Here is a 20871-nt window from a genome sequence, read left to right on the forward strand (position 1 = left end):
ATATCAAGGACTATTGTCCACTCAACAAGATCATGAAGAAGGACAAAGGACATATACCCACTCCCACAGATAGATGACACATTGGACCGGCTCTGCAATGCTAAGCATTTCTCACTGATGGAACTCAAGGCCAGCTCCTGGCAAATAGAAGTCGACGAGAGGGATCGCAAGAAGACTGCCTTTATCCCGCCAGATGGCCTGTGAGTTTAAACTCATGCGGTTCTGACTTTGCTCGACACCTGCAATGTTCCAGGGTGTCATGGCAGGCTTGAAGTGGCAGACCTGCCTCGTCTACTTTGATGACGTCGTCTTTTCCGGAAATTTTGACGATCACCTTAGGCGGCGTGGGAAAGTACTAGAGTTAACCAAATCGTCAGAGCTCGCTCTGAAGTTGGAAGCGTCGCTTCGCTTACGATGAGCTTATGTTTCTGAGCCCCGTCATCAGCAAGTCTGGAGTAGGTCCTCATCCCCAGAAGACATCTACCATCGCTGACTTTCCACAGCCCGACAACAAGAACGGAGTGCGCAGACTGGGGACGTCTTTCACCACATGCAGGCTGGCTTCCTGGTACTCTGGCAGATAAATGCCCAGTGCATGAATTCAGTTTCGTCCCAGCAGAATCGGCGACGACCTTTTGGTTAAAGGGAAGGTTTGCCCCTCTGTCGCCAAAGTGAATGCTGACCTGGGCCTGACCCTGGACCTGGGAGAGCTGGTCAGAATAGCTGCGCAGCATCGCGCTTGAAGCCTCGATGGACACGCTGGGTAAGGTACGCTTGACACTTGAAGAGTTTCCTGGCCATTACTGACACGCTGGCCCCTGCGTTCAGCTCCGAGGAAATGGGGTGCCTGCAGATTTCGACGGTCAGCATGTATGGCGGCACAGACGACGGTACAAGGCCTGTGTGCCTCATGTCGAAAATCGGCAGGTCCTTGGCCACGACGAGGAGCCTGGGTATGGAAGAACTTGAGCCTGCTGCTGCACGCTCCCACCACGTACCCTTGCAATGGCTACCCTGGCCACGGGCTTATGTGGTACCTGGGCTTGAACCAGGCTGCTGCTGCTATTTGCTGTTCGTCCTCCCCCTTCAGCATGCCGGTGCCAGGTGCCCAGTTTTCCCGCACGTGAAAAGTTGTGCTTGAGAGAACTGGCACTGTGAGGGGGAGTGGGCACCACCACAGCGACCGCAGGTACTGCCCTCTGTCGCCAACTTGTTGACCGCCGCTTCCGCTGATGGTGAGCCAGTCGCGCGGGCAATCTCGCCGGCGTCCTCGGCGGCAGCTTCCATTGCCAGCGCTGCCTTCACGGCATCGTCCAGCAAGGGGTCGGGAAGCTCCAGGAGTCGCGTCTCAATGGTGGGTTTGTTGATGCCGCAGATGAAATGGTCCCGGAGCAGCGAGTCCAGCTGGTCCCCGAAAACACAAGCACTCGCTAACCCTCGTAGCGCAGCAACGAACTGCCCGAGGGTCTCTCCTTCCCGGCGGCTCCGGTTGTTGAAGCGATAACGCCCCGTTAGTGTGGACGGTGCTGGGTTGAAATGCGAGTGCAGTTTGGCGAGCAGCTCACCCAGCATCTTAAAGTGCGGCGTGGCTGGCTGGAGAAGGTCGAGCAAGAGGCTGAAGACGAGGGTCCCGCAGCTGGCCAGAAAAATGTCCCACTGTTTGGCCTCGGGTGTGTGGTTTGCCCAGAAGGACACATGGACTTGTTCTTCATAAATTGGCCAGGCGGACGCATCTCCCTCGAACGGCTCAAGCCTTCCGTAGAGCAGCATGGTGGCAGCAATGGGGGGCGCTGTTTCGCCGATCGTCCCATGCCGCCGTGAGCGGCATGGGACGATCGGTGAAATCTGTGGGTACTCGTCACCAGTGTCACGATCCGCCCGGTTTCGTGAATAAAGGAGGGCTCAAGGCACCCTCTGTTAGACGGACGGTCCGCAGCGTGGTGGTGATGAACGATCCCTGACAGCCGAGCAGCTGTGCTCGGTTAAAACACGTTGGCGGGCTAGTTGGTGATAATCCATGGTAGAGTGTATAAGCACGAGTGAATGAGGACGTAGAAAGAAACAGATACACGGACACAGCGCTTCACTTTCAACTATTGGCCTCGGGCTCCACCACTGGAAAAGCTGGCGCCACCATCGGTGTGACGTGCTATTAGGGATCACGTGGACATAGCAGCCGCGTCGGCTGCTTCGGCAGCGCCGCAGCGTGCTGAAAACGAGAGTTTAAATTCCCTCGTACACTGCGGTCCTCATTTAGTGGCGAGATTTTCCGGCTTCGAGTGTCTCCTTTACAACGCTTGAAAGCACTACAATAAGTAGTGGCTGCCTTTGAAGGCGCGCAACATGGTAGGCTACTGCTCGGTGCCGCAATGCCGGACGTACGCAACGGAGCCCGGTGTCAGCCTTATTCACACGTAGCCGCAAGACAAGCTGCGTGAAGCTTGGCTCGTGATACAGAAAACCAGCAAACAGTCATCGGCTACAACTCGGGTATGCAGCAAGTACAGACGCGAGGAAGCTTCCTGCTACGGCGCCGGGTCTGCGGTGTTCGGAAAACGTGCACTGTGACGCTCGCCCGAGTCCGCTGCCCGGCTAATGTCATGATGGTTTGGTGTATGAACTTGTCGATGCTATAGATACTAGCAAGTTCACTGGAGTGGAAAGGGAGCGGTAAGAAGCACATTATAAAAAAGCATGACATATGGTCATGTTTGTGTTATGAATGCACTGGATTACAAAAAAGAAGCAGCAGGAAATCGCACGCTGAGAACACCGATAAACATACAGTGCGACACAACTCGAGAAATAATATTGAAACGTCCAAGAATTTAGAAGAAAAAAAAAGATTGAATCGTTGCGACGGCACATCACAGTCCCCGTAGGCGTCGAAGTTTCTACAATGAAATTATTTTGGAACAGCTCTGATAGCGCCCACGCAACAATGCTTTTTGTATACTGTCAAATGCTCATATTCTGCGGCCTAAAGCTCATGGCACGGTGCGAAAATGTGCACGTGGCGAAAGCGAAACAGTGTGCGGACAAGCATGCAGACGCACAGTCGGTCGCTGCGAATCTGTGCGATCGCTGCATTGAGGCTTCATTCTGTTATACTCCATTTGGTTAAACAGACAGCCCACTATAAGAACATATTTAAACCTCAGCGTTTGCCTACCTTTCATGCAAAAAGCCGGTTCGGGAGACTCCATCGCGGCGACCGCGCGCAGTGGCGTTCACTGTACGTATTCGGTAAAGAGATAGCCTCTGTAATCGATTCTGTGCTTTCAGTTTGCCCAAGATTATTGTTTAGACAGTAAAAAATTTCTCTCGTTTTGAAAGTACTTACAGAAATGTCCGGAAGAGCTTGCGTGTGGTGTTTTCAGTGAGTGCCGACAGCAAAACCTATGAGGAGCGCGCCGCGTGATCCCTCATACTACGCCAGTGAGGCGCGACCGATAGATGGCGACTCCGTAACTCCTCGCCGCCAATAATTTTATTTTCACACGCATCGATAAATATATACCGTGCGAGCGGAAACAAACGTAACAGCAAAAAAGAACATTCAGTGGTGCATTTCGATGAACCGTACTCGCGTCCAAGGCAGTGGGAAAATATGTACTGCAATGGTCACAAAGATAAACTGAGGAATCGTATCTCCTTTTCCGATAGTGACACCGAAGACTTGCTTACGCACTTTTGCTCTAATTTTGCAATCTCGTAGGCCTCCACGATCTCCCTCGTCATCCTGCTATGAGCCTTATACAGAATGTAAGTGCTTTCAAACATTCATTTGGGTGTTCACTGCCAAGATTGTTACTGCAAGCTCATGTTTGAAAGCACTTCCATTCTGTATAAGGCACATAGCAGGATGATGAGGGAGATCGTGGGGGCCTACGAGATTGCAAAATTAGAGCAAAAGTGCGTAAGCAAGCCTTCGGTGTCACTATCGGAAAAGGAGATACGATTCCTCGGTTTATCTTTGTGACCATTGCAGTACATGTTTTCCCCATGCCTTGCACATGAGTACGGTTTATCGAAATGCACCACAGAATGTTCTTTTTTGTTGTTACGTTTGTTTCCACTCGCATGGTATATATTTATCGATGTGTGCGAAAATAAAATCTACAGTTGAAAGTGAAGTGCTGTGTCTGTGTATCTGTTTCTTTCTACGTCCTCGTTCAGTCGCGCTTATACACTCTACCATGGACAGCTGTGCTCATCGGTGTTAATTGAGTGCGGTGCCCAATGTTGCCTACTGAGCATGACAGGCCACCGAGCTTGCTCGGCCAATGAAGATTATGCCTGAGGGGGCGTCACATGCTTTTTACAACAATATAGGAGGTTCCAGCAAGAACAGATGCAACCATAAGAATTAGAAGTTTACAGGACAACACTGGTCTTGCAATCATTTAGGCTACCGCTAAAGTCCGTCCTTACCTAACAGCAGGCCCTTCAAAGTCGTAAGTGACCACCGTGCCTTGTGTTGGCTGGCAAACTTAAAGGACTCTCCAGGATGGCTCGAACGATGGAGTCTAAGGCATCAGGAGTTTGACATAAATGTTATCGACAAGTCTCGATGGAAGTACCCTGATGCCGACTGCCCATCGCACACACCCATTGACCTGCCGCCAGAAGATGACTAGGATGACGACGGCTTCCTGGGAACAATAAGTCTTGGCTGAACAGTGACGATGAGACCTGGAGCTAAAAAGCCTTGCCGAGTAATTGGAAGGCGATGCCGACATTACCCCTAGGACATTTAAGTGAGGATTACCTTCATTTCCCCTGCAAAACAACCTACTCGAAATGAAGAACTTCTCATCAGTCAGCACTAACTGCCTTCTTGTAGTGCCCTCAGCACAGCGTCCTGAGGTTCTGCACTCCCTACATGATGATATGACCGCTGGGCACCTCAGATTCTCCCGGACGCTATCGAGGACACAAGTGAAGTATTACTTGCAGTGCGTGACTACCAACGTTGCCCATTACGTCAGGACATGCAGAGACTGCCAGTGACAGAAGACACCACAAATAAGGCCCGCAGGATTGCTGCAGCCAATCGAGCCACCATAGCGACCATTCTAGCAGGTTGGAATGAATTTGTTGAGGCCATTTCCGACGTCAACATACAGGAATAAGTGGATCTTCGTGGCTACTGAATACGTTACCTGCTATGTCGAAACAAAAGCTCTACCCAAAAGTAATACGGCCGAAGTGGCGAAATTCTTCATCAAGAACATCCTGTTATGACATGGTGCTCTTGAAGTTCTGACAACAAGCAGAGGAACTGCTTTTACGGCAGAGCTTACTCATGCCATCCTGCGAAACAGCCAGACAAGACATTTTAGGACAACTATTTACCACACACAGATGAATGGTCTTACAGAACACCTGACTGAGACCTTTGCCAATATGTTATCCATGTACGTCAATGTTGAACGCAAGACCTGGGATGCGGTCCTTCCCTACGTAACTTTCACTTAGAGCATGGCGGGACAAGAAACAATGCAGATCCCGCCATTCAAGCTGCTTTATAGAAGTAACCTGACGACAACTCTTGACGCCTTGCTGCCACACGTTACCAACAAAGAGAATCACAACATTGGTGCCTACCCGCAGCGCGCCGAAGAAGCATGACAATATGCCCGCCTCTCTATCAAGAGCCAGCAAAGGACGAACAGCCGACACTACAATCTCCAATGACGTTATGTGGAATACCAGCCCGGCGACCGTGTTTGGGTTTGAACTCCAATACGCCGACGAGGACTTTGTGAGAAACTTATTTCGGACCCTACGAGAGGATCCAACATCTTGGCGCACTGGACTATGAGGTTGTGATGCCAAATGGCATTTTGCAATCACATCAGTGCTGCTTGTGACCTGAAGTCACCCATGTGGTGCATCTTAAGCCTTTCTATGCTCGCTGACAAACTTGGAGACATTGTTTCTTTGTTACTTTGTTGTTGTTTATCTTTACTATGGGTGCTTTTGTTTTTCGCTCTTGAGTTTGTTAGCAGCATCGGGGCGATGCTTGTTAAGAAGGGGGCATTGATACATGTACTTTATCTTTCTCCAGCGACCGTTTTTCACTGGCTAACAAACCATAATCGCTTGGCACAGGATACACCTGCATGTATCGGAAGCTTCGCGAATGTTATTGACAGTTCTATCTGTTGTCACTAAACCTTGTGTAATCTGATTACATGCGAGACGCGAATTGCGTTGTACTTTTTGAAAGGCATGTCGGCACCAGCGATTATGCTGGAACCTTCGACAAGTTATGTTTCAAACCTGACACGCTTGAGCCGCCCATCAGATTTTGGACGATCACTGACTGTGCTCACTACTATCGTTGAGCTTGACTGTTACTTGTTTTTCTTGCCACAGGATTGGCCAAAAAAAGAGTTAATTTCCCAATTCACAGTTGTCGCTACTGTATTCTTCACGTCATTACAACGTCACAATATTGCCGCGACAATTTGGTCACATTCAAGTTGCGCGCCCTTCGTATTGGACACAGTGCACGCCGTACCGTGGTGTTGTTCAGCAACAACAGGCAGTGATCTTCGTGGCAAGAGTAGCCGGTTGGATCCGGCTCGCATGCGCCACGTGCACGAGGTATTACACAGAAAGAAAGAAGACGACGGTTCGAGGCCAGTTTTAGAACACAACTGCCGGGGATTTCTTCATGACTGCAGCGACATTTAGTTGTGGGCACAGGTTTGCCCTTAATAAATATCATTGTTTTGTTAACCTGTGTTCCTCAACATTGTTACATTCCTGGTGGAGGTGCTGGGTATGAGTCGAAGCCCCACGAATGATAGTGAGCGTAGCCCCAACCACCAGTGAGTCCATCCCGTGGAACTGACACCTGTGCACTGGCGGACCAGCCGCCATCTTTGAGGTGACTAGCCTGAATTCGCCCCTCTTCTCTTCACGCCAAGGGAAACTCAGACAACGGATGCCGCCACAGTGACTAGCCAGGTAACACTGGCACAGCAGGTCGTAAGCGAGCCTCGCAAGTCGCCAACATTCCATGGCAACTCGTTCGAAGACGTGGAAGACTGGTTGGAACTGTTCAAGAGAGTGGCGAGCTTTAATGAATGGAATGAGAGACAGAAGCTCCGTAACGTATATTTTGCTTTGGAGAACTTCGCAAAAACGTGGTATGAAAACCACGAACCCTCTATGTCCTCTTGGAAGGAATTTCGACGACAACTGCTAGCAACATACGCCAGCACAGATCGTAAAGAAAAGGTGGAAATTGAACTTCCCAAGCTAGGAACCAGCTCCCAAACGAGAACGTGGCGATGTGCATCGAGGACATGTCCCTTCTGTTCAAGCGTGCTGATCCAAACATGAGTGAAGGTAAGCTGCGCCATCTCATGCGTGGAGTAAAGCAGGAACCCTTTGCAGTTCTTGTCCGCAACCCACCGTGCATGGTCGCAGAGTTCAAATACGAAGCAACAACCATCGAAAAGATGCTGGAAAAGCGAGCTTGGCAATACAACCGTAAGGCAAGCTGTGCACCTGCCCATGTCTTCTCTCGAGGCGTGGCGAGTGACCTTGAAGCCCTGCGAGAGCTCATACAGTCAGTGATTAGGGAAGAGCTCAACAAGTTGCAGACACCTCAGACTCCAACTGCACTATCTATCGTCGACGTTATCCGGGATGATCTGAGGCAGGTCATATGGGATCCAGAGCATGAGCCACAGCCGATGCGGCCGCGGTACACAGTAGCAGAGCAGTTGCGACAACCGTTCCCTACCCACTGACAGTACGCAGTGCACCTCGTCTGCTGGAACCACCGGCTGCCTATCCGCCTCCAGCATGTAGTGCACCTTGTTTTGTAGAACAAAGGCCTGGAATAGTGAAGTCTGGCGTGACCACGAGCGCAAGCCTCTGTGTTTTCACTGTGGAGAAGCAAGTCACCTGTATAGGTTCTGCCCGTACCGTCAAGCTGGGTTAAGGGGTTTTCCCTTAAGTGCACCATGCCCCCGAAACAGTGAACAGCCGGCAGAGATCGAAGAATACTTGTCCACGTGCCAAAGCCCATTACTCCTCGCCAACATCAACCATGGTCACCATCGCCCAAGCATGTCTCCAAGGTCGCCTAGGCGTCGTTCACCAAGCCCACACCAGGAAAACTGAAGCAAGCGACCTGTGGAGGTGAGGCCGCTGATAACCAGAGTTACGAAGATCCTCCAATGCAGTTCCAGTGTGGTGACGAGATAATTCCAGTAAACAGGTGCAGGATTTGCGGTTGATAATAGACGGATGTGAGCTGAATGCCTTAGTCGACACCGGCGCTGATTATTCGGTAATAAGCTTCAAGATGGCGAAGCACCTGAAAAAATTTGTGACACAGTGGACTGGACTGCAGATACGCATGGTAGGCGGTCATCTTATTACGCCCCTTGGCTGATGCACCGCAGGAGTTACGATAAAAGGCTTCACTTACGTTTCTGACTTTATTGTATTGCCAGAATGTTCATGGGAACTTATATAGGGAATGGATTTTCTACATGCTAACGCTGCCATAATTAACCTACGTAGGTCCAGTGTGTCTTTCTTGACAAAACAAGCTATACCTGTGGAAGAATCGGAGGAGCAACAGCTTTCAGCAATGCACGTCATTGATGATGATGTAACTGTGCCAACATAGTGCAGTATATAATGGTTCTTGTGGAGAACAAAACATCTTACGACCGCAACAGCATAGCAGATGGCAACATAGAGCTCCTTTTTAACAAAAGTATTTGCATGGCTCGGAGTCTTGTGCACTTAAGCAATGGCCGTGCAAATGTCCCACTTACGAATTTCGGAAATGAATTCCAACACATCGCACAAGGAACATCTATTGCCTATTTCTACGAGTTCTGTGTAGCGACCGAGTTGTGCAGCCTAACGACGTCAGCTGCTCTGCCAGGAACCTGCAGTGTCGACAGATCAATTACCGTCAACCCGAGACTCCTGGAAGCCCAAAAGAAACAGATATATGCCCTGATAAAGGATTTTTCTGACTGCTTCTCCACTTCCTCGGAGGTACGGCGCACGTCTGTTGCAAAGCACAGAATCATAACAGAGGATGCCACAAGACCGATATGTCCGCACCCGTATCGAGTTTCACTAAAAGAAAGGAAGATCATTAAGAAACAGGTAGAGGAGATGCTTTCAGATGACGTTGTTCAGCCTTCCAGCAGTCCATGGGCGTCTCCCTTAGTACTTATTAAGAAAAAACATAACATACTTCAATTCTGCGTCAACTACCATAAATTGAGCAGAACTTGTTGCTGGGCGAGTTGGTAGGGATCTAATGAATACATGGTTGCGCCAAAAAAAGGAAAAAAAGGAAAAAAAAAGACTTGGGAAGGAAGAGTACGATCTGTCGTTTCGTACTTTTCCTTCCCCAAGTCTTTTTTTCCCCCTTTTTTTTGGCGCAACAATGTATTCATTAGACACCATAAATTGAACAGTGTAACTAAGTGGGTTGTATACTCCCTTCCGCGATATGTTAGATCGGCTCCGATGTGCAAAGTTTCTCTCCTCCCTGGATCTCAAGAGTGGATATTGGCAAATAGAGGTAGATGAGCGGGACCGTGAAAAGACAGCATTTGTGCCCCTGATGGCCTCTACGAATTTAAAGTGCTTCCATTCAGCCTCTGTTCCGTGCCTGCAACGTTCCAGTGAATGATGGACACTGTGCTCGCAGGATTGAAATGGCAGTCGTGCTTAGTGTATTTGGATGATGTGGTCGTATTTTTCGCAACATTTGACAAACATCTAGAGCACCTGTGACTAGTATTAGAAGCTATTCGTGCAGCAGACTTGACAATTAAGCCGTAAAAATGACAATTCGGCTTCGATGAACTTCGGTTTCTCGGACACATCATCAGGGCTTAAGGCATTCAGCCAGATCCCGAAAAGACAGCAGCTGTTGCGAGGTTCTCGACACCCACAGACAAAAAGTGAGTGCGACATTTTTTGGGTCTATGCTCATACTACAGAAGATTTGTGGAAAAAGTTTCAAAGATTGCTGAGCCTTTTACAATGCTAACATGAGAAGATGAACCTTTCATGTGGAAAAACAAACAAGATGCCTTTGATGAGTTAAGGAAATGCCTGCAAGCTTCTCCAATCCTTGCCCATTTTGATGAGACATCTGACACTGAAGTTCATACCGATGCAAGTAATGTCAGTCTCGGTGCCGTACTAATGCAGCGGAAGAATTGCCAGGAGAAAGTATGCCAGCTGTAAGCTCGCAAAAGCAGAGGCAAACTACTCAGCAACCGAGAGAGTGTCTTGCAGTCATTTGGGCAATAAGTAAATTTCGACCCTACCTCTATGGTAGACCATTCAGAGCAGTCAGTCACCATTCGCTTTGCTGGCTGGCGAATCTCAAGAATCCATCCAGACGACTAGCAAGATGGAGCCTCAGGTTTCAAGAGTATATTACTATCGTATACCAATCCGGGAGGAAACACAGCGATGCCGACTGCTTGTCATGCGCACCAGTCGAGAAAACTGTGTCAGAGGAAGAGGATTTCCCATTCCTTAGCATTGTTGACGTGTCACAAATCGCTCAACAACGAGATGACCCGGAATTGCTCCCACTTATACAGCGCCTGGAGGGACTCAACGTTCAACTCTCGTGTGATTTCCCTAGAGGGCTATCCTCATTCTGTCTGCGAGGAAGTGTCCTCTACAAGAGAAACTTTGAGAACAGCGAGACAAAGTTTTTACTTGTCACACCCACAGCTATGCGAGAAGAAATCTTGCATGCATGTCACGATAAACCGACATCTGGACACATGGGCGTGAGCCGTACATTCGCCAGGATTCGTCTGAAATTCTACTGGCCTAAGTTATTAGCATCAGTGCAGCACCATGTGTAGTGGCTGCATGTCTACCCATAACCGACATGTACGCTACTGCGACACGCCCCTTTGATAAGGGCTTATATACCACGGCACCGAGCATAGCCCATGCACTTCTTTCCAGCGCATCGCAAACGGCGGCCCAGATGTGCTGGCGCTCACCAGTCACCTTGTACATGGAATAAAAAAATTCCTTTGCATACTTTCCCTGCAACTGCCTGGTTCCTGCCTGCCTGGAAGAACACCACACTATGTCAAGACTTGCCTCTAGGGTCAAAGGCACAAGACTCCATCCGTGAAACCAGCAGGCCTCCTCCAGCCAATAGAGCTACCAAAAGCTCCATTCCAACAAGTCGGTATGTACCTCCTTGGACCCTTCCCAACATCATCTTTAGGCAAAAAGCGGATAGTTGTGGCCACAGACTATCTGACCCGTTACACAGAAACTGATTCCCTGTACAGTGCAACGGCTGTCGAAGTTGCAAAATTCTTTGTCAACAATAATGTGCTCAGGCATGGCACTCACACATTTGTTATTACCGATCGTGGAACAGCCTTTACTGCGGGCCTAATGAAATGCTTGTTGCAAATGACACATATTGATCCTAGAACAACGGCGTAGTGCCCTCAGACAAACGGTTTAACTGAATGCCTCAACAGAACACTGGCTGACATGCTTTAGATGTATGAACACTGAACACTGAACATAGGCTGTGGGACGAAATTTTGCCATACATCATCTTCACATTTAATACGGCTGTTCAAGAAACAACACGAGTCGCCCTGTTTGAACTAGTATTTGGCTGAACAGTAACCACAACTTTGGATGTTATGTTGCCATTAGATGGAGAAAAACTTGGAGGACGCTTAAGCTTCGCCTTCAAAAGTGGAATGAGATAGCGTTATCGCACCCCGTTCGCACCGCCCACTCATTCGTTCGGCATGCTCTTGAGTCAAACAAAGACAAAACGTGCGCCTGAGCAAGCGGAACGAACCAAAGAACTCGGTGTCTTGGACGGAGAAACGATCTACGCGAGCCAAACGACGTGATCGGCACGGACAGCCGGGCCGTGATGCGCCATGAAGGCGGACGCAATCATGGGGCTGACGCCTCGATGGGATCGTCCTCTATCTCGCTTGGGAGCACAACGCAGATGCATGACTCCTCGGCAGTGGCACGGCACACATTGCAGGGGACGTTTTCCCACCAGACGCGCTATGGCGCAGCGATCACGTCAGCGGCATCCCTAATTGGACGCTGCACCTAGGAACTGCGCTGTGAGCGGAAAGAGGAGCCACGTCGCCTAAACACAAGGGTTCGAGTGACGCACGCTGGAAGTTGGAAGGGGAGAGAGCGAGAAAACTCATTAAACGCAACGGTATTGGGGCATCCTCGCACTTGTCCCCGCACGGACCCAATGTGCTCAAACAAGACAAAGGGGAGAAGCGGGCGAGTGGTGCGCCACCTGTCAGGCCAGCGCCATACATTGCGAGGAGGGTGTCTGGAGTCTTCTGTGTTTGCCACAATATGGCTCTGCGTGTGCGCCAAGCGCAGAAGAAATGTAGCGGAAACGTACTACGCTACGCGTTTAACTGCGACTTCTGTAATTTACATGCTCATAATTACCGATATGCACCGCAGTATAACTTTCTATGGCACATTTCTAAGGCAACACCGCATTCACTAGAGGCGCTTTTGTCCCACTTTGAACCATCGAAGTCATAGCTGAGTGGTAGCGTCTCCGTCTCACACTCCGGAGACCCTGGTTCGGTACCCACCCAGCCCATCTTGCAAGTTGTTTTTATTTATGAATCGCCTTCCGCCATTTTTTGCTCATGGCGAAAGCTGCCAATGCCGACACCGCGGACACTGGCTTTTCTGCAACACGAGCTCCTTAACGCTGTCGCGTTAAAACAATAACTTATCTGACCTAGATGATTTCTTGCAAAGAGCCAAGGAGGCATGAGAGGTGGCAAGGTACCGAATACGCCACCAACAATGCATTGACTCCAGCCAGTACAATCAGCGACGTAGTGAAACTCATCATCAGCCCGCTAACAAGGTGTGGGTATTGTTAGGAATGGCCGGCTGGGGAGGCAACATGCCAGCTATTTCAGCCCGCTGCACGTGCTTCAACCGACCCGCGGTGGCGGCGCCCTTCAGAGAACGAGCGAGGACGACAACGCTAACTGACCATGCGCCGCGTTTGGAGGATCGGTGATGACAGCAGGGCTGGCCACGTTTGGCACCTCGTGCATTGTTGGTTAATTTGCTGGGTCGTCATGGTCTCTCTGTGGCAGGGGGAGCCTCCCTGGCAAAAGGGTGCTTTGCGGTACGGGGGCCCCAGGATTCATCATAGTCTGCTGACACACGTGGCGACTACAGGAAAAGGCAGCTCTGGGATTTAGAGGCGCCGGCTGGGGTCGGGCGTGACCACCTGACTACGGGGATGCAGGACAATGGATACGACGACTGCGCTGCAAAGGTTGTCTACCTTCGGAGAGCACTGAAACCTGTGCGGCATGTGTATGTGAGCCCTCCTCCTCCAAAAGGGCGGGTCATCTTCAATGACGTCAAACTATGACGTCGAGCGGAGTGCTTATAAGCAGCGATTGTCGGCTGCTAGTGTGTGCTTGACGTCGTGCTCTGTGCTCGTCAATGCACTCGTGAGCTGTGTGCTCGATTGCTGTATGCTTCGTCTTGCGGGCTCCATTTGGGACTCATGCTAGACTGTGTAAATGTATCCCATGTTCAACTGTAAATACTGTAAATAAATCCTGCTCGCCTAAGTCCCGACGAAGAATCAAGTTCATCCCTACGACTACAACTGCCAAATCTTACAGTATGGACCCCACTGCGACGCTGTTGACTGTCTGAAAAGCTTCTCTGCCGACACTTCGGCCCCTACAAAATACTTCGTCGTATAAGCGACGTCACTTACAAAGTGAAATCCGCTGGACATGAGAGCCCAAGATGGCGCAACTCCACAGAAGTTGTGCATGTTGTCCGCATGAAACCCTACCACGAGAGGTAATGAAAAAAAAAAAAAAGTGAGACCGCACAGGAACCCATAGTTCCTCTCACGCATCGGGCCGATGCGGTAAGGAGGGGGATAATGCCGCAACAACTTGGTCACATTCAAGTTGCGCACCCTTCGTATTGGACACTGTGCACGTCGTACTGTGGTGTTCAGCAACAATGGGCAGCAATCTTCATGGGTGGGTAGCCGGTTGGACCTGCCTCACATGCGCCACGCACACGAGGTATCGCGCGGAAAGAAAGAAGACGACGGTTCGAGACCAGTTTTAGAACACGACTGCTGGGGATTTCTTCACAACTGCAGTGACTTTTAGTTGTGGGCACAGGTTCGCCCTTAATAAATATTGTTGTTTTGTTAACGTGTGCGCCTCAACATCGTTACAATATGGTAGCCTCAACTCATAGCCCTAACGTGTAAGTTGATAATCGTAAATCGACTCATCGTTATAACCGATATATTGTTATATGGGGTATATTTATAAGTGGAGTGCACTGCGCAGGTGCTTTGTGAAGGACTCTCCACTAGGGGTGTGCAAATACTTGAATATCACCTTATCGAATCGTTTGAATAATTCGATTCTCGAATATTTATTGTTCTACTTTTCAAGTATTCAATATATTCGGTGTAGTGCCATGTAGTGCCACACGTTGTGTGCCAGAAAGCTCCTTTTGCTGCCCAAACAACCGTTTCATTTCAGCGCAGAGAGAGCACCGAGTGTGCCGTGACAGGTGGTGGACGCAGTAGTAGACTCACTGTGAGCGCTTCCCACTGTTGGCTCGACGAAGCGATCGCACGCACACAGTGCTCGAACACCGCAATTTGCAGAGCAGTGCCACATTGCCTGGAGCAGCCTCTGTCGGTATGTTAGCGAGTGTTGCATGAACATGCCATGAACCCCCGGATTTCAGATTCTTTAACAAGTGGCAAATCACACTACACCTGACAACGAAATGGCGCAAAAGGTGCCTGTTCTTTACCGTCGGTGCCGGCTAAGCACAGAGTGGTGATCGATTCCCATGAGGCATGATCCTTTCGTCTGTCGCTCAGAATGGTGTTACAATAACCTACTGCCATAAAATTGGTTTAGCCCTTCTGCATTTTAAAAACTGCAAGGAAAGCTTTTCTGTGGAATAAATAAAAGATTGCCACTGAACACTGGTCTACTATTAAATTGAGAACCTATTTGATATTTCGAACAGTCAAGACTGCTTATAACGAACCTGAGTGTTACGCGGCATCTGTTCATTATACCCTGAAGTTCATAGTAGGTGGACGACAGCTCAAAAAGAAAAAAAAAAGAGTGGCTAGACAAAACACAAAATTTATTTCTTTGCAAAGAAGTTTGTGATGCTCATCTGTTTCTGCAGTGCAGATCCGACGAGGGCGGTCTCCAGTTTATTTAAAGCAGAAGCGTGCTCTTCACCGAGACCCTTGGCATAGATAAATGCCTGAGGCTCTCTATGTAGCCCATTGCTTCAGGCACGCTTATGGGTGCTGGCTCCAAAGTTTCGTCATCATCCGATTCCTCCGCGTCGCTCTCCACCTGCACTTTGCAAGCGATGCTCTTGTTTGTGCACGGTTCAGTGATGTCAGCGTCTTCATCAGCAGAAATAAAGTCATCCCAACCAGTGTCCTAGCCCCCCAAGTCGGAGTCGACGACACGCTGCCACGAATCTCCGCCGGACCGATTATCTGCGGAAGCATCAGGCTCAGCATCAGGCATTGGGTCAATGAAGCTGGCTTTGCAGAAACAGTTCCACAGGCAAGCAGCCATCACCTTCGCCCAGGCCGCCTTCCCCATCGTAACGGCTGAATACAGTGAAACTCAAAGCGGCGATTTGACGGCCGGGCATTCAACGGCGATGAGCAAGCGCTCCACAATGCGGTACCTACACGATGCCTTAAATGCGCGTATTAGGCCCAAATCAAGCAGCTGCACTTTGGAAGTGGTATTGGGCGGCAAGAAAAGTAGAGTAACTTCTGCCAGAGAAGTTCGCACATTGTGTGCTGAGCAGTTGTTGAGCACGAGCAGCACGCGCCTTTCTTGCCTCTGCATGTCACGGTCAAACTTGCCCAGCCACTCTGCGAATAAATTGCACTTCATCCACGCCTTAGTATTGTGCCTGTAGCACACAGGTACACAGCTCCGAAAGCAACGCAGCTTCTTTGATTTTCTGATTACAAAGGGCACGCGCTGGTCGCCACCATCCATATTAGTGCACAGAAGTATTGTTGTAATGCACACTTTACTGTGCTTGCCACGAGCACGTGAGTCGCCTTTCATGGCGTGCGTCATGTCCGGCAGCATCTGATAAAATAACGCAGCTTCGTCTGTGTTATACATGTCCTGATCCGTGTAGCTTGCCATAATGGCTCGGTTTTTTACAAGCCAAGTGGCAACATCTTGGTCACTTACTGAAGCCGCCTCGCCGACCATTGACTTAAGGGGGAACAAAGGTCACAGAGACTGAAAAATCTTGGAAAAATGTATGCATTATTTGCAGAACTGCCTCCTGCATATTACATGCCCATTTTTGATCAGCTGGTTGGTTTATTGCGTATGCAAACCTGCAGTAAACTCTTCAAGTTGTGGCAATAAATAAAAATGTAGGGTTGTATGAATGCTCGAATATTAAGTTTCAGATCAAATAGTGAATGTTAGAATAATTCGTCGGCTTGTGCATTGAATATCTGGTACAGTCAAACCCACTTATAACAATACTCAAGTGCCACGAAAATTCCATTGTTATAACCGGGTTGCATGCAAAAAAAGATCAATATGGAGGATGGCCTAGCTGTTTCAATTGCTATTTTGCACGTGGTCTGTCCACTGAGCAAGTATGTCTTGGCGACGTCGCATCTTTGTTTGTGCAGCTTCGTGTTTGTGTGATCGGCGCCACCTCTTGTGCCTTCGCAAGAGCCAAGTGGCGCAAATTAAGGGGGCACACAGGCCTTAGAGACCAAGAAATCGCGGTAAAAATAACGTTCTTGAAAACATTATTTTTGGGTTCTGCAGTGTCTTATGCATTTTCTCAGAAATTTTCACACATCTTGGTCCAATATTTTGGTCGTAATGGTGTTTTATATCACGTCAGCGAGCTGTATTTTTACTGATGAATGCGCAAAAAAGGGTCTTTTTTCGTGGCGCGCAGTTGCTGTTCTAAGTTTCCGACTGCAGCCATTTTGGTCTTGTTTGAAAGAGCAACTCTTCTCGTTTAGTTTTCACATCACCGTTACTCTGTGCGTGAATGGCTATGTAGAAAAAATGCACGAGAAAGTAGTTCTCATGCGCAATTCCATTTGTCGACTGAGGCATGTGAGCATAATAACGCCATGCCATTGGCGGATTTTTGTCGTCGCCTGCTTGGGCGTGCGAAACTCGGCACGAAACGATGTCAAATTCAGGTTGCTACAAGCCACAAATTTGGCGAACACAAGAAGAAACAAGGAGTTTTAAACCTTCGATAGTGCGCCGTAGCTTTGAAAGATGCTGGCAATAGTTTGCTACCCATGCCGAGCCGTGCCGGAGTCTCTCTCTCTCTCTCCCCCCCCACCCTCATGACTGCGGAATAGGCTTAGCAGATGAAAGCGCTTTTGGTAGCGGCCGGTGTTAATGTGGCATTCTGGCACTACTAATGCAACACAATGATTTGGAAAAAGTGAAGGCACAAGAAAAATGGCAAGCTTTGCTTCAACGCCGGCTACCAAGGCAAAATTGGATTTTCTTGCTCACGCTGATGTGGCTGCGGCTGGCTCGGATGCGTGGTAGACGCGCATTGTTATCATAAGCCGTGATTTTCTGCCTTTTGTCTAAGACGCAAGTTGCGGTGCTGCAGCGGGCAAAGGTGAATGTGACTGCAGTCTCCCCACAGAGATATTTATCTCGTGTGCAACGTGCGGCGATGCCGCATCGGCGCGGAGTTCAGCACGCGTGAGCAGCCGCCAAATGTTCACCCCGTTCCTCGTGAACTCTCTCGGTGTGTACGAAATGCAGAGCACCGTTAATTGGCAAACAGCTTTAAACAAATTCTTTTTGTTTTGCCAATTACAAGATATTCATCTTGTGTGCCAACTGCGGTGGTGCCACATTGACCAAATGTGCAACCCATTTCTCGTGAACAATCTGACTGGGCATATGAGCAGTACCAGTAATCGGCATACTACACTTCTTTTTTTCCCCATAACAAACGTTTCACACTAGGGCATACATGCTCGGGCATGTGCTAGGGGCATACTAACCTGTTAACTGGTAATGTGTAAATACTTTATTATATTCCTGAATTAATCAAGCTGTCTGTTTTTCCCATTACAAACTTTTCGCTCACCTGTTTGTGGCAACATTAGTACAACTGTAATGTTTTTATATATATATATATATATATATATATATATATATATATATATATACGAAGCCAAAAGCACTAAGCTTGTAAGTACTGCAAGCATATTATTATGAGGCTTATGAGTCGATTCGGAATGCAATTATGTGAATATCAATGCCTCGGTATTGCACTGAGCAAAGTTTTTCTTTCTCATTTTTCTCAAAACATGGTTTTTGGTCCCTTTGGCTGTATGCTGTATCAATATCTTTGCATCTAGGACAGCTAGAGCTATTACTTCTTTTGCAGCACAAAGCTAAATGTGTTGAGAATGCAACGTTGAGAGCAGATTATTTTTATTTTGAGCTCCAAATTTTTTTCTTTACATTTATATGTGCTCTTATTATTGTTACTGTGAACACAAAACTTGGATGAGCTGTAAAATGACAAATAATTGTTGAATTTCGGATCTGTTTCCAGCGTTGCTATCCTTAAGCACTCTAGTGTCCAACTATATGTTGTTTGCAACTTTCCCTTTAACAGGTAATTTTTAATTGTTTCAACATCGGCGTCGCCGCTGCTGGGAGGCAGCTCTCAAAAGTTCAGAGTTGGCAGGCCAGCTCTGGGCAAGCCAAAGATGGCGGCTTGCCCAGAGGTGGCCTCGAAGGTGGCGGCTCGAAGTCCAAGGACTTCGAGCCGCCACCTGAGGCCACCACAACAAAAAACTGCCGGAACATTCATTAATAAAGTTTCTTCTTCTTCAACAAACAATAGAAGGTAATTATTAACTATCTCAGCAATTACTATGTATATGCAAAATATAGTTATCTAAAGTCATAGCGAAACACTGAGCTTATGCAGTTTTATCAGATTTGATCAAGAAATAAAGTTATCTCAACAACCCATGTTACCCCTTAAAAACAATCCCATGCCGCACTTTGAATCGATGTAGCCAACCATTGCCTAGGCAGAAGTCAGGAAAACCTAGCAGGAATGCAAAGTTTTTGGCTTTGCCCAGCATCATTGGTCCACTTTCTTGGAATGTTGCGAGCCCGTGCGTTGGCGAACCACTTAAGCAGCGCATCTTCTACATCCGCATAGGCAGCCTTCCGCAGGCGATTTCTGTTTGTTGAGTCGGCGGCAGAGCTGGCGATCTTTTCCTTGTTTTTAGAATCGTCGAGATGGTTGATTTGAGACATGTTGCACTTCCTCATTAACTCGCAGTTTTTAGCAACTTGAGACAGGTCCTTCAAAATTGCTCGCTTCGTTGCCATGTACACGCTTTTCGTTTTGTGACTGCTGCAGGCACAGCATTCCCATCCAACATCCTGAATTACAACTTAGGCCCAACTAGAAAAAAGCAGGGAAGCATGGAGACTAGTGTGAAGCCATCTTCACCAGTAATGGCCAGAAAACAAAACTTCTGAAATTTAGCCGGCACTGTAGCACGGCGCCGGCTAAATGCGTGCTACGGTGCTGGCGTCGTGTGACACACCGACACTCGAGGGCAGCGCGTGACGGCAGGGAGAGGGGCACGAAATGGATAGTTCACCTCCAAAAAGGCTTGGGAAAACAGACTGCGTGCACAAAGGGGCCAGAGGTCGTCGTTATTTTGCAGTGCGGCGGCGGGTTTGCGGCGTCCGTTCGCTGTAACCGATTGGCAGAGCTCAAAGATTTTCTTTATACGTGCGATTTTATGCCATTGAAATAATGTATATTTTGGCAGTCGCATGGCTCTCGTTCGTTTTAAGCAAAAGTTAGTCTTAAGCGGGGCCATTATATGTGGGCTCGACTGTACAACAGAATGTCACTAATTCATTATTTTCAGAGGAAAAAAAAGCAACAAGACTCGATTCTATTCAAAAGAAATTATATCAATAAAAAAATATTCTCCATACCTTCATATACTAGAACTGAACTGTAACCAGGGCTGGCATAGAAATCTGGCATTCTTTCTAAAACTAGACTGTACTGTACATCTTCATTTCTATGTAGGTTACTGATAGCTTGCTACATTCTTGTTATGCAATGCTAGGAGACTCCTGAGCATGTTATCCCCTTCCCACCCTCACTTTAAGAAAATTCCAATGCTATGACATGGGTGACCATGTCCTTGTTATCACTCGTGTGCAACAAATTGTACAATAAGCACAGTATTATCTGCTTCGCTTCGCTTACCAAACGAGTGTCTTGTGCTAGGTCATGTCTAGGTGAACTCACTTTAAAACAACTACTGTTTTTACCAACACACTGTCCGTGCCTGCCTAAGCACAATCAACTCACTTATCTCCGAAATGTAGTAGTCGGCATCTTTGCGATGACCACTGGCAAGAACCTGTCGTCCTATGTCCTCAAACATGACTGGACGCGCTTCCAGGTTCATTAGCAGCATCGACTGGAGCTGTGTCTTGGCCCGCTCCAGCTCCATCTGCAAGACACACAGTGGTTTCAACACAAACATGCAATGTCAAACACAACCAACAACAATGGCTGTAACAGCACCTTGGTACTCAAAGGCAATGAGAAAAAAGAAACAACCAAAGCAGCAATGTCGCTGATGCGTCTATGTTGGCTACAACAATAATTACCGTATTTACAAGACTCACCCAATTTTCGCGGGCACCTGAATAAGTGCAC

The 20871-nt window shown here is 48.3% G+C and overlaps 1 protein-coding gene across 6 annotated transcripts in view; it reads right to left on the minus strand.

The window, feature by feature from the left end:
* Positions 1-20871, minus strand: part of LOC139048163 (mitochondrial-processing peptidase subunit alpha) — a 364881-nt gene that overhangs the window by 148490 nt on the left and 195520 nt on the right. For 5 of the 6 annotated variants that reach the window (XM_070522712.1, XM_070522716.1, XM_070522715.1 and 2 more), the window contains exon 12: positions 20518-20662. In XM_070522712.1, the coding sequence (XP_070378813.1) occupies positions 20518-20662 (145 nt within the window). Of the gene's footprint in view, positions 1-15216; positions 15608-20517; positions 20663-20871 lie in introns of those variants that run through there. The other variant, XM_070522717.1, reaches the window with a different exon arrangement.

Source organism: Dermacentor albipictus, chromosome 7 (genome assembly GCF_038994185.2).
Source record: "Dermacentor albipictus isolate Rhodes 1998 colony chromosome 7, USDA_Dalb.pri_finalv2, whole genome shotgun sequence".
NCBI classification, from domain to species: Eukaryota; Metazoa; Arthropoda; class Arachnida; order Ixodida; family Ixodidae; genus Dermacentor; species Dermacentor albipictus.